At 53.8% G+C, this 12,620-nt stretch overlaps 1 protein-coding gene across 2 annotated transcripts; it reads right to left on the reverse strand.

The window, feature by feature from the left end:
* Nucleotides 1-311: 311 nt before the first annotated feature.
* POLR3H (RNA polymerase III subunit H) lies at nt 312-7,019 on the reverse strand. Of its 2 annotated transcripts, none has more exons than XM_074227045.1 (6): nt 6,824-7,019; nt 6,596-6,692; nt 2,988-3,074; nt 2,636-2,717; nt 1,835-2,036; nt 312-1,228 (listed from the first exon to the last, which is right to left on the reverse strand). In XM_074227045.1, exons 1-6 carry the CDS (start codon nt 6,932-6,934, stop codon nt 1,175-1,177), a joined length of 633 nt encoding a protein of 210 aa, XP_074083146.1. In that variant the 5' UTR covers nt 6,935-7,019; the 3' UTR covers nt 312-1,174. The 2 variants fall into 2 exon arrangements, with proteins under 2 accessions (XP_074083146.1, XP_074083147.1); XM_074227046.1 differs by having other exon boundaries at nt 316-1,228; nt 2,636-2,699.
* Between the last annotated feature and the right edge of the window lie 5,601 nt (nt 7,020-12,620).

A 12,620-nucleotide genomic window follows, 5' to 3' on the forward strand; every position in this document is an offset into this window, starting at 1 on the left:
AAGGGGGGTGGAGGGAGGCAGTGGCTGGCTGAGGAGACGAGTGGTCAGAGTTGGCAGCTCAGCTGCGATGGGCCAGAGAAAATGAGGTACCAGAGACAGGGAAGTTTAACTTGGGCACAGATGGCCCCAGGACACTCATTTTGAAGTGGCCACAGGGTGGGGGGATTCAAACAGGCCGGGCCCTCTCCCCCTTTTACTGAGTGGCCAAGGACACCCAGGGAGCAAGAAGGCCAGGTGCTGTCCCACTGAGCCCCCCCTCCCCTGGGGAGGCCAAGCTGGTGCCTCTTGGCCATGTGGCCCTGGCCCAGCCCACCTCACCTGGCTACCCTGGGGCTGTCGGAGGCTCTGCTGCCAAGTCCGCAGGCCTTGGGTGGGCTCGGCCTAGACAAGGACTTGGCAACAGGGCAAGAAGATAGGGATGGGTCCAGTGCAAAGTCCAAGCCTGACCACCCCGGGGGTGGGGGGAGCACATTCACATTCAGGGACAGGGCCCTTTGCCCAACCAATCTTTAACTCTGCGACTGCCCCAAAGCATTCTGTTTAAGAGCCACAGTCACCATGGCTGCCAAGAAGACACCAGCCTGCTTTTTACCAGCAATAGCCACTTTATTCTGGGGGAGGCCCGACCTGAGGGAGCCGGTGTGATGCTCCTGGTTGGCTGTCACTGGGAAGGCTCCAAGGACAGCCAAGGGACTCCCTGGCACTGTCCAGCTGGGGAGGCCCCCCCGCTTCCTGGGAGAGGGTGAGAATGGGGCGGGGGCTGAAATCATTGCTGTCCAGCTCAGGCACTGACCAGTGGGAATGCCCAGCTAGGCAAAGAGCCAGAGGAAGGTGGGACTGGGCCCTGCTGTGTGCCCCACCCGAGACAGGAAGGAACATACCCAAAGTAGAGTCAAATCCAGGGCCACCATTCCTCCCTGTGGACCCACATAGGACTGGGTCCATATAGACGCAAAGGCGACGTGACAGGAAGCCACCAACAGCCCTTAGCTCTCCCTTGCTCTTGGTCCTTGGGGTGGGAGTCCCCCCAACTGGCTGGGGTGGGTCTTCTCACACTCTGCTTGCCATTCCACGGCTCTGGCAAGGAGGCCAAGGGGCTCCTGGGGAAGCTGAGGTCGGAAGTCCAGCCCTCTTGGGTCCAGGCTGTTGGCACAGGGAGCATCCTCGGCCATCACTAACTGCTGGTCCACCAAGAGAGAAGCCCCAAGCCCGGTTCACTGATGGATCCCTGCCAGGGGAGAAAATGGCAGTTGGTCCAGGCTTTGGCCTCTTCCTGATGCCCCTACTAGCAGAGCAGCCCCAACTGGCACCAGGGGAGCCTTGGTCAGTGAGAGTGGCCCAGGACGGGCACAAGTGCTCACCAGCCAGACCTCCATGGGCCTCCCAAAACCCGGGGGCTCTGGGAGCTTCTAATGAGCTCCACTCCTGTCCTCTCTCTCCCCCCATCTGCTCTGCCCCCACAGACCCAGGATCTATTCAGGGCTAGGTGCCCATTATCCTCTGGAATGCCCAGGCTCCCTGTTGGGACATGACTGGCATCTCATTGCAGGGCCCTTTCAGAGAAGGCTCTTTTCTCACATGTGAATGAGCTCAGCCTCAGGTTGGAGAAGACAAGCCAGCCTGGCCTTTCTGCTAGCATTTGAAAGAATGGCAACCACCTCCTCGAGGAAGGAGGGGTCTCCCAGGCTTCTTTGGGCTGGCCGGTATCCAGTGCCGCTTCCCCCTCACTCTCCACCCCTGCCCCTTGGCATTTTCCGAGGGCCCCCTCTCCCCGCCAGGGCTCCGAGTTGCTAGCTGGGCCCCTCTCTGCCTGGCTGGCAGCCCGAGCTCTTACCACAAGGGTGTAAGGGGCTTCTTTTTTGGGAGCCTCCTCACTGGATGTGGAGGCCTCAGCAGAACTGGGCCCCGTCGGGGACGTGTCGACAAAGCTCTCGTCCACCACCCGGAAGCGGATCTCCTCTCCTGTGTCCATGTAGAGATCGTGGGCTCCTTCTTCCGTCTCGTATTCCCAAACCCACACTTGCTCAGCCTCATCACTGATCAGGTCCAAGGGTCAAGGTGCTCAACTGGCAGGAAGCAGGTCTACAAATCCATGGGAGCTGCCCCCAGCCCTGGCACCTCCTCTTACCAAAGTGGGTCAGCTAAGGATGGGGGCCAGACCAAAAAGCCGAAGGTCAAAGTCCTCCCCTCAAACATAAAGATGAGACCTTGGGAACTTTAGCAGAGCATGGAGGTCAGCTCCCTCTAAATCCCTGGAGGTGCCCAAGTCAGCCAGGGTCATTGTGTTCAGTGAGTGGCAGAACAAGTTCCTCACCTCTTTTTCTCCTGACACCAGAGGTGCTTAATAAATGGGTTTCCCGGTTCCCCAGGCTTTTCCTCAGTTGCTTCTCTCCTGCCACTACAAGGGGAGGGCTCCCAGCCCCCTGGCAGGGGCCTCTCCACACCATCCACACTCTGGAGCTATTGCTGATGTGGGTTCCTGCTGGGACCCCCGCATTGGAAAGCCTATCCCACCTCATTAAGACCTCTTCTCCTGTGGCCCCCAAGTCAACTTGGAACAAGGCCCCACAGAATCTCCAAGGCCATGCTGCCCCCCTGGTGGCTGCCCCTGGCACCCCAAGAGCTGGAAGGATACAACTTGGCAGGCTGCTGCAAGGATTCCGGGGGGATGAGAATGTCATCAAAGAACCCGAGAGAGACTGCAAGGGATGAGGAAGCTGAAGAAAGGTCTTCGAGTGCCCAGGACCAGGCTCCGGGACCCAGCTCTGCCATTGCGGAGCTGGGACACAGCCCCCAACTTGTCTCCCTGAGCTTTGGAAGGACCCCTTGACCAGCCCCAGGCCAGCTACCCAGACACCCTCATACATGGAGTCCACATCAGTCCATGGCAATGGTAGTGGCTGTAACCATTGGTCTTGCCACCCGCAACCTCCCAAGCCATGCTCTTCCCACAAGACCTCTCCCAAGTGGCCCAAGCAGCTGCTTACCATGAACTCCATCCGGGCTGCAGCCTTTGATGACACCAATCAGAATCTCATCCAAGAAAGGGTGGAACACCACATAGCGGAAATGAACTGTGGAGATAAACTTGGCCTTACCCCGGGCTCCGATTCAGGACACCCCTCTTCCTCCCTCCTCTCACCCATCCATCCATCCATCCACCCACCCCTGGTTAAGACCACCAAGGACAAACCACTGCCCCACAGCAGTTTCCCAGAGCAGTGCCAATGAGGCTTCCAGCTTCCAGCCCAACTTCAGAGAATCCCAACCACATTAGACACCAGAGAACACACAACCATCCCCTGAATAATCTCAGAATTTCAGAACCATCAGAGGGCATGGGTCTCAAGAATCCCATCGAGAAGAGCCCCAGCAATGGCCTAGATCCAGCCTCCACCTGGAGCCTGTCTCCCTGCTGAGTTTCCTTTCCCTGAGCTGAATGGAGACCTTGCCTTGCACACCATCTCACAGGTGAAACACTGCATCTGTCCAGTCTAGTCCACCTGCCTTCTGCCCGGCCCTGGGGATGACACCACCCACTGCAGCAGGGTCAACCTTCTGCTGCCCTATCCAGAGTGTCTGGGGCATGGTGTAGCCTCTAGGACCAAGCTCAAGAACCTGGGCGCTTGGAGAAGACATGAGAACCATCAAAGGGAAGAATTAGATTTGATTCTCCTTGGTGCCAACCTAAGAGGCCAGTTCAGCTCAAGGAAATTTAAGACCCCTCTACAGAAATGACCCCAAGTGGAACTGGTTGCCTTGGTAGATCATGAGCTCTCTGTCACTCAAGGCACCCTCAAGGCCATGGGTGACATAAAGGGCCAGCAAGGTGGACTGTGCTGGACCCTTGAGGCTTAAGGAGGGTCAACTAGGGACCTCAGAGGTTCTGTGCCCTGTTTGGCCAGGCTAAGAAAGCTGTGACATGTCCCCAGTATAATCTTTTTTTTTTTAATTTTAGTTTTTGCAAGGCAATGGGGTTAAGTGGCTTGCCCAAGGCCACCACTAGGTAATTATTAAGTATCTGAAGCCGGATTTGAACTCAGGTACTCCGGACTCCAGGGCTGGTGCTCTATCCACTGTGCAGCCTAGCTGCCCCAACTGCACCACCTAGCAGCCCCTATAATTTTTAAATGTATAAATAAGATGTGAAAGATGACAGAGGAGACCTAACCAACAGTCACATAGGCTTTGCCTGAACACCTGAAATGATGGGGAACTCCCTCCCACGATGATTTATAGACAATTCTATAAACTGCAGCTAAGTTCCTTTTCCTGAATCACAATCAATTTTGATTTGAAATGGAATTCCCTAGAACGCCCCTCACTCCCACCCAATGACTTGGGGCCTACCAGGTGACCTCGAAGCCTCCTCCCAAGCTTCCCTCAGAGGAGGTCTCCTCAGCACCAAAGTCAAGCCTGACCTTCCTTGAGGGCCTTCTTTTGAATCTGGAAAGGGCAGAAGCAGCTCCAGAGGAATTGGCCAGTGGCCTAAGGCTCAAATCTGACCTAGAAAGGGAGGCTTAGAAGTGCTGTCATTGGCATGGGGGGGACCCCTTGATCATTTGGTCCTGGAGAGCCAAGGCCCCCCCATGCTTCCCTCTGCCTTCCAGAGCCCAAGGTCTCACGTGTGAGTCTGCCTAGGAAGGTGAACTTTAGGGAATGGGAGCAGAAAACAGAGAGCATGAAGGGGAAGGCCCCAAAGAAGAAAGGAGAAAATAGCAGAGGTGGGGGCTAAGGGTACAGAACCTTTTTTGCCTTCTCCTAATTCTTTGCCACAAGCAATGTATCTTCAAACAGAGAAGGGAGAAAGTAGATTCAGTAATGGCAGTTAAAAAAAAAAAGCTGAGTAAAAATATTTTTAAAAAGTTGAGCTCAGGGGCAGCTAGGTGGCACAGTGGATAAAGCACCAGCCCTGGAGTCAGGAGGACCTGGGTTCGAATCTGGTCTCAGACAATAATAATTACCTAGCTGTGTGGCCTTGGACAAGCCACTTAACCCCATTGCCTTGTAAAAACCTTAAAAAAAAAAAGTTGAGCTCAATGCCTTCACTTGGGGCAGTTGGGGCTCGAAGCCAGAGGGAGAGGCATGGAGAGACTGAGTAACTGCTCCACAAGGGAAGGTCTGTGCCGGGGAGAGGGCAGTCACCTCCCAAAGAGCTAATGGGATGCAAGGCTTGGCAAAGGGGGGACATCAAGGTCATTCCCTCCCACAGCTGAGAACAGAAAGGGCAGGGAAGTCCACCTCTTGGGGTGGTGACTTATGGGCCAGCTTCAAATACTGGGCCTCTGGAAGCGGTAGAGGAGGCAGGTGGAGTCTGGGGGTAAGTGAACTCCAAGGCAATGTTGGAGGACCCCAAAGCACAGGGCTGAGGGTGGGACTGTCCAGGAAGCCTCCACAAGAGGAAGGCATCAGAGAGAAATAAGAGGTCTGGTGATGATGTGTAGTGCCCCCCAAACAAGCCAACATATCAGATCCTGGATCCCAGATCCCCACTGAGGAGCCAGAGGAAGCAACTGATCCCCAGAGCCTCAGAGGCAGCTAATGAGGGAAGAGGATCAGCAGCTTGGCCGGGGCTGCATCCTCAGCTGGGAAATGATGGCGTCAGACTCAACAGCTTTGGCTATTTTTTGGCTCAGACTCAAGAAGGGTACTGGAGGCCTGCATCACCTGGCCTGCAATCCTCTAAGGACAAGCATGCCCCCCCCCAATGTGTCCCCTAAAAGACTGACTGGCCAAGGCCCAGGTCCATAGATGGGAGAGCAGGCAGCTTGGCCTCAGCTCCCAGGTCCAGACCCTGGCCTGCCTTGTGCAGAGAGACCCTGGCCCATCTTAGAGAGGTCACCCTGGCCAGTGTGGTGGGGTAAGCAGTAAGTCTAAGAGCCAAGGAGGAAGGGAGTGGTCACCAGGCAAGAGAGGCAGAAACCTCTCTCTCATTCCTCAGGGTTCTGACAAGTCCCTGAGTTAGTTCTCTCCAGGACTAAGTAAACCCCAGGAAGGGCCATTCCCGGGCAGAGAGGGGAAAACGCACTAGCCCCTTGACTTGGCAATGTGGGGGGCGACGGGGGTGGAGTAGTGCCCACACTGTCTTGACAGGATGACTGCAGACTAGTGTGTGGTGTGTGATGTGTGAGGTATGTCTGTGTTTCTCTGCCTTCCACCCAGGCACTCCCAGGCTATAGAACCAAACACACACGTAGAACACTGGTTTCTAAAAGCAAAGCAGAACAAGGGAGGCTCTGGGGCAGGGACCCGGGGATCCCCGACCTGTGGCCTGATCGGAGCGGGCCTGCGACCTGGGACCCGCTTCTGCCCATCCCTTGGCCCGGCAGGGGCAGGAGAGAAGCTTGGGTTCAGGCTCCAGATCTGGGCCAAGTGGGACCCAGGAGCTAGAGAAGGGGTGAGACATCCAGTCCAAGCCCCTCCTTTGCCAGGGAAGGAAACTGAGGCAGGGGCGTGGGGAACCCGTGCGGGGCCACCGGGTCTTCCCCAACGCCTCCTTCAGACAGTTCGGAAACCACAAGCACCCCGGCAGGGGAGCCCCAGGGCCCTCCCGCGGCTCGGCTCTGAGGCTGACGGGGGAAATGGGGGTGCCCACCTTTGGTGTGGGATGCGCCATCCCCGGGGAAGACGTAGGCGTCCTCCAGCTTGGTGATGTCGTACAGGCAGATGCACAGCCCCACGTTGTAGACAACCTGGGGAGAAAGGCTGCCTCAGCCGGGCTGCGGCCCCTCGGGAGCCCCAGGTCCTGGGCGCAGTGTGGTCCCCGATCCCCGGCGGCGTGTTCGGGCCCCCCGCCCGGGCTCCGCCGCGGCCCGGGGCTCACCTTGTTGGCCAGTTTCTTGTTGAGCTCCTCCGCGATGGAGTCGTTGAGCTTCCTCTCGAACTGCCAGGGCGGGATCCGCACCGTGTCCACCATCTCCACCAGCACAAACATGCCGGGCCGGCCGGCGGGGCCGAGGGGCCCCTGACCCCGGGCCGCGGAGGGCCGCCAGGGGTGGAACTGAGGCCCGGGGCGTCGGCTGGCCCGGCCCCCCTGCCAGGCGGTCGTCTCTTTTTACAGATGGGGGAACTGAGGCACGGGACAGGCGGGCGGCTCGGGTTCCCGCGCCGGCGGGGCACACGCACCACCTCCCCCGCCGCCGCCGCCACGCGCGGTCTCCAGGAAGCAGGAGCGCTTCCGGGGAGCGGGCCAATAGCAGGCTCGGCCTCTCGATCCCGCCCCCCAGCTTCCGCCGCCGCCTCCTCGCCGCGGCCGGGAGAAGAAGGGCGCATGTCCAGACTCCGCCCCTTTGCCCCAGAACGTCCTCTCAGGCCACGCCCCCAGCGGCCTCCTCTCCCCGAGCCCAGCCCAGCGCCCTCAGGCTCCGCCCCTTCCCTCCCACCCTCCCTCTGCCGCGCCAAACCTCGGCGTCTCCTGAGCGCCCCCTAGGCGTCAGGTGTGGTGCCGAATGCTGGGGGAGCCTGCAACTGAGGAGCCTTGTCAGTAGGGAGCTGTTGTGGACGTCAGAGGCCTGAGGACCCGGGGGGCCGGGCGGATGGCGTCTCTGCCATCTTCCTGGTTTTTTTCCTCTTTTATTTCTATTTTTATTTATTTTTTTTAACAAGGCACCAGGGTTAAGTGACTCTCCCAAGGCCACACAGCTAGGTCATTACTGTGTCTGAGGTCAAATTTGAACTCAGGTCCTCCTGATCCCAGGGCCAATGCTCTAACCACCACACCACCTAGCCGCCCTTTTTAAATTTTTTTATTTTTATTTTTTTAGATTTTTCAAGACAATGGGGTTAAGTGACTCACCCAAGGCCACACAGCTAGGTCATTACTGTGTCTAAGAGTACATCTGAACTCAGGTCCTCCTGACCCCAGGGCCGGTGCTCTATCCACCACACCACCCTTTTTAAATTTTATTTTTATTTTAAAATTTTTTTTTCTCTTTTAAAAACTCAATTACTTGACATATTTTTACTTAAGTTTTTCCCATAGTCCTCTCCACTTCTAGAGAACTATCCTGTAGTTAGGAAAAAATTAAAGAAAAGGACAAAGAAGAAGGGGAAACCCAGCAAACTGTATTTGTCTATTTAAAAAAACACTAACAATATATGCAATTTTCTTTTTTTAAAGTTTTTTGCAAGGCAATGGGGATAAGTGATTTGCCCAAGGCCACACAGCTAGGTCATTATGAAGTGTCTGAGGCCGGATTTGAACTCAGGTACTCCTGACTCCAGGGCAGGTGCTCTGTCCACTGCACCACCTAGCCACCCCAATATATGCAATTATCCACTGTGCCCTCCACCCCCTTTCTACCAAGGAAGTTTCTCCTATTTTTACTTTGAGAAGGAGGGGAAGAGGGACCAGCCATTTCTAAATCGCCTGGAGTGTGCCAGGCTGTCTCCACTGTCCCCACCCCACCCCCACCCCCAACCTCACCTCTTCTGGTCTGGCTGCCCTTGAGCAATAGCCACTATCCATGGCCCAAGCCATGCTCTTGCACCTGGCCTCTGGGGAAGGAATACCACCTTGGGACTCAGAAGAACTGCTGTCTGGCATGGTCTGAACTGAAGGAGACAAGGTCAGCCCTAGATTCGAGAGGCCAGGGACCTAAAGAGGGAGGGCTCTACCTGTAGAAGCAAGGAATCAGTTTTGTGGCCTGAGGTCATGAGAGTCCCAACAGCAGGCAGAACTACTGGGAGACCATCCAAGATCATCCTTGGCCAACCACATCTGAAGGACTGGAACCAGAGCAAGGAAGCAGCTGTTTCAGAGTCACTCAACAAATAGTTTTTAAGTATTTCCTAGGTACCAGACATCATGTTCAGCACCAAGGACAGGGGCATCCTGGACCAAGACAGGGACCCCTTCAATGCCAAAGAGGCAGGAGTTAACATCTTTAGATGTCAGGGCCACAAGGAGGAGGAGCAAACCTGGACTGTGTCTTTGGTTGTTCTGTGAACTCTGGGGATTGTGGAGGTTCCAGAAGGCATTCAGGTCCCCAGCAACCAAAGGTTCTTTCCCCACTTGGGAAACTTCCAATCCAGGGTGGTGGGTGGTACTGGAGAAAGTCCTGGGAAAGTTGGGAAACTCTTCATTAGCTTTATTTATTTATTTAATTATTAAGTTAGGGGAGTACTGTAGATCTGGAGGATGCTATAGGGAGCCTGATAAAGATGCAGCTCACCAGAGGGGAAGGTGCTGTGACTTGAGAGCAAGCCGGAATTTTTTCCCTTCTCTGGGATAGGGCCTGGGACTCATTCAACATAGTCTTATGGGCCTACAAGGCTAGGTTGCCCAGTAGATAGAGCGGGAGGACAGGAGTTCGCATTCAGACACTTGACTCTTACTAGCTGTATGACCTTGAGCAAGTCACTTCATCCTGATTGCCTCACATCCAGGGCCATCTCCGATCATCCTGATTCCTATCTGGCCATTGGACCCAGATGGCTCTGGAGGAGAAAGTGAGGCTGGGGACTTAGCACAGTTCCCTCTAACTAAATCCAATTCATGTGTCTGTCATGGCATCCCCTTCCTGATGTGGTCTTCGTCACAAAGGACCACCTGATGTGGTCCTTCACAAGGACAAACATTATTATAAATCTCTGGGAAAGGTGAAGGGAGGCTCAGCAGAGAAAGAAGGGCAGTTAAATCAAGTTATGGATTCAGTCAATCAATGAGTATTGATCATATGCTTATTGTATGCACAGTTAAGTGATGGGGATACAAAGAAAACCAAAAGCCATTCCTACTTTTGAAGAGCTCATATCTTTAATAAGATGAACTAACATGGGGGCAGCTAGGTGGTGCAGTGGATAGAGCACCGGCCCTGGAGTCAGGAGGACCTGGGTTCAAATCTGGCCTCAGACACTTAATAATGACCTAGCTGCGTGGCCTTGGGCAAGTCACTTAACTGCATTGCCTTGCAAAAAAACTAAAAAGAAAAAGATGAACTAGCATTTTTTGTGTATTTTGTATTTTGTAGATTAGGTTAAATGGAGCCTGTCCTGTATTCAGTAGAGGACTAGAAAGATCTTTCTAGGCCCCACTGCTCCCCCCCAACATCCACAGCTAAGGGCTTTGGATGCAGGATTTCAGCCCTTGGGAGGGCTGGGAGAGAGCAACTCTAGGCCCTTAGAAGCCTGTAGTGTTTGGAGGGAATTGAATCTCTTTTGATATTGGGTATAGACTTTGGGTCCAGTTCAGAAGCAATCCGTAGTGAAGTGGTGGGTGAAGGAAGGAAGGTCCACACAAACCTGAGTCCATCCCTTGCCAGATAGGATGCTTTCCAAGTGCCTCACTTGACTAGGCCGAGAGGTTCTGCAGTTGCTGTTCAGGCCTCACCCTTTCCTCCATCCTACACCTGCCCGGGCATCCTGATGAAGAGAGAGTCATGGGTCTAATGTCCGTCTCTTTAGCTGGGGGATCTTGTCCTGATTCACTCTGGGTTCCAGTTACCCCATCTGTAGGAAGGGCGCTGGGTCAAATGACCTCCAGGTCAAGCCCTGAGATCTCATGGCACAACTTCAAATGTTTGGCATCTCCTCCTCTCGTTTCCTCCTCCTGTCCTCCCCTCCCCCCCACCTCCCTCCCCATATACTCATGCCTTGATGAAGGAATCTAGCCCAACGAGTTTGGAGTTGCTTCAAAGAAGAAGCAGGGGGTTTGAGTTAGCAATGGGGTATTTGTTTAGCATTATCCTGGAAGGATACTTGGGGGGGGGCAGGTAGAATAGGAACAGCAAGACATGGGTACCTTCCTTTTGAGTTGGGGAGCTGAGGCCATCACATCCAGAAACAACAGAGAACAGAAAAGTCAGAGTATCACAAAGTGCTAAATTATTTAGTTCAGAGGGAAGTTAGTACAATAAAAGTCCAGAGGAGTCATTTGTGGGCCTCAGAAAGCTTGGTGGAGTCCTTGGGACGTGAGCCAGACCATGAAGGATGAGGACAGTTTGGAGAGGGGGAGGACATCCTGGGAGGCTGGGCAGCCTTATGGGCATCATGAGAGCCTGAGACTCAAATTAGATCATCTACCCAAGGGCTTCAGTCGCTTCAAGCACTATTACAATTTTAAAATCTTTATTATCATTAGCGAGAGACTATGAAACCTGAGCAGACGGGTAGGTGATGTCTGTGCATTATTTGAATTCACCTAAGCTCGTGGCAGACGGCCTCTAGTTATAGGGGGTGATTTCCTTTCCTGCTCTGTCAGCATCAGTTGTGATGCAGCCCCTCCCACGTTTTCCCTTTTGCCTCAGCCCTTCATGTCCCTCCTGCCCATTGCTTGGATAGATCTCTTCTTCATGAATTTGAAGGCCCCATCCTGAACCAGACCTAACTCATACCCGTCCAGGGGCTCAGGTCAGGAACAAGAGGAGACACTGGTAGCCCATTTAATAACCAAAACAAAAGTTTATTTATTAGCCTGGAAAGAATATTCAACAAAGACATAGCAGGTGCTCAGCTGGTACAGCTCCTCTGCCCCTGCCCACTTTTCCATGGAGGTGTGCCTGGGCAGCTAGCTGGGCCTAGCCTGGGGAGCCCCAATTCTTTAGGGACTGAGGCCTTTTATACAGTGGGATCAAAAATCAGCAGAGTTCTAAGCTGGCAAAATTTATGTGAGTAGGAACTCTATCACTTTGTTCAAGCCTGAACCCTGTGGGTAGATCCACTTAAGTTCTGAGGATAACCTTTTTGGGGGGAAAAAGAAGGGAATAAGCAATTAGATGGCCAGACACTGGCACAATATTACAATGACAGCATGATCTCATTTGATCCTCTCCTACGAAGTAGGTACTGCTATTATCTCTGTTTCTGTTTTACAGTTGAGGAAACTGAGGCAGGCAGAGATTCCAGCCTAGCCTTTGTGAAGCACATGTTATTCTCACCGCAGTGGATGTAAATTTGTCTAAATGAAAAGAAAAAAATCTTTTGAGCTATGACAAGGGCAGGTTTGGGAGAGAAGATCTGGACTTTAGTCTCTGCTCCCACCCAGCATGAGATCTCAGCAAGGCACAGCAGCCCCGCTCTAGGCCTCAGTTTGCCATCTATGAAGTAATAGGCTTAGGGTAAGGTTTGGTGGAGTCTGAGGCCCTGGACTCAAACATCAACTCTGTCCCTCCCAAAACACCTAGTGACTTTAGAGAAGTCATGTTCCTTCCCTGGGTCTCAGTTTCCCCATGACCTCTCAGAATCCTCCCAGCTCTTGTACTCTAGAGAATGAGGGTGAATGGGCAAAATGGCTCTTCCAGCTCTGATGATCTCCATGAATCTGTGACCTGGACTTAGTGAAAAGGTTGGTTCGTTCCTGTGAAACGACTTTTGCGCAGCAATGGTGACTGTGTTGGAAAGGCCTGCCCTAGAGACAAGGTCTTCTCTGCTCATTTCTAGGTCTTTCAACTGAAGGGGAGGGACTTCTCTTCCATCAGCTGCAGCTGCTGGGATCCTAAGAAGAGTACAGTTCTATTTTAGGGGAATATTTCTTTCTTAGCCTTGAAGGATGGTCTTCAGGACCCCTCTCTCCTGTTCCCTAGGGAGGGAGAGAAGGGACCCCAGAACAGGAGTATGGAGCACGTTCAGAGAACTAGGCATAAGAGAGGTCAGAGAGGGAAGGAAATGGAAACAGGGGATGC

Source organism: Macrotis lagotis, chromosome 2 (genome assembly GCF_037893015.1).
Source record: "Macrotis lagotis isolate mMagLag1 chromosome 2, bilby.v1.9.chrom.fasta, whole genome shotgun sequence".
Lineage (NCBI taxonomy): Eukaryota > Metazoa > Chordata > Mammalia > Peramelemorphia > Peramelidae > Macrotis > Macrotis lagotis.

Bases quoted from the DNA above. Each gene is read 5' to 3' on its own strand.
- POLR3H (XM_074227045.1), bottom strand. From the start codon at position 6,934: ATGTTTGTGCTGGTGGAGATGGTGGACACGGTGCGGATCCCGCCCTGG. The intron at 6,693-6,823 runs GTGAGCCCCGGG...CTTTCTCCCCAG, and splicing joins ACAAGAAACTGGCCAACAAG to GTTGTCTACAACGTGGGGCT. The intron at 3,075-6,595 runs GTGGGCACCCCC...TTATCTCCACAG, and splicing joins TGGCGCATCCCACACCAAAG to TTCATTTCCGCTATGTGGTG.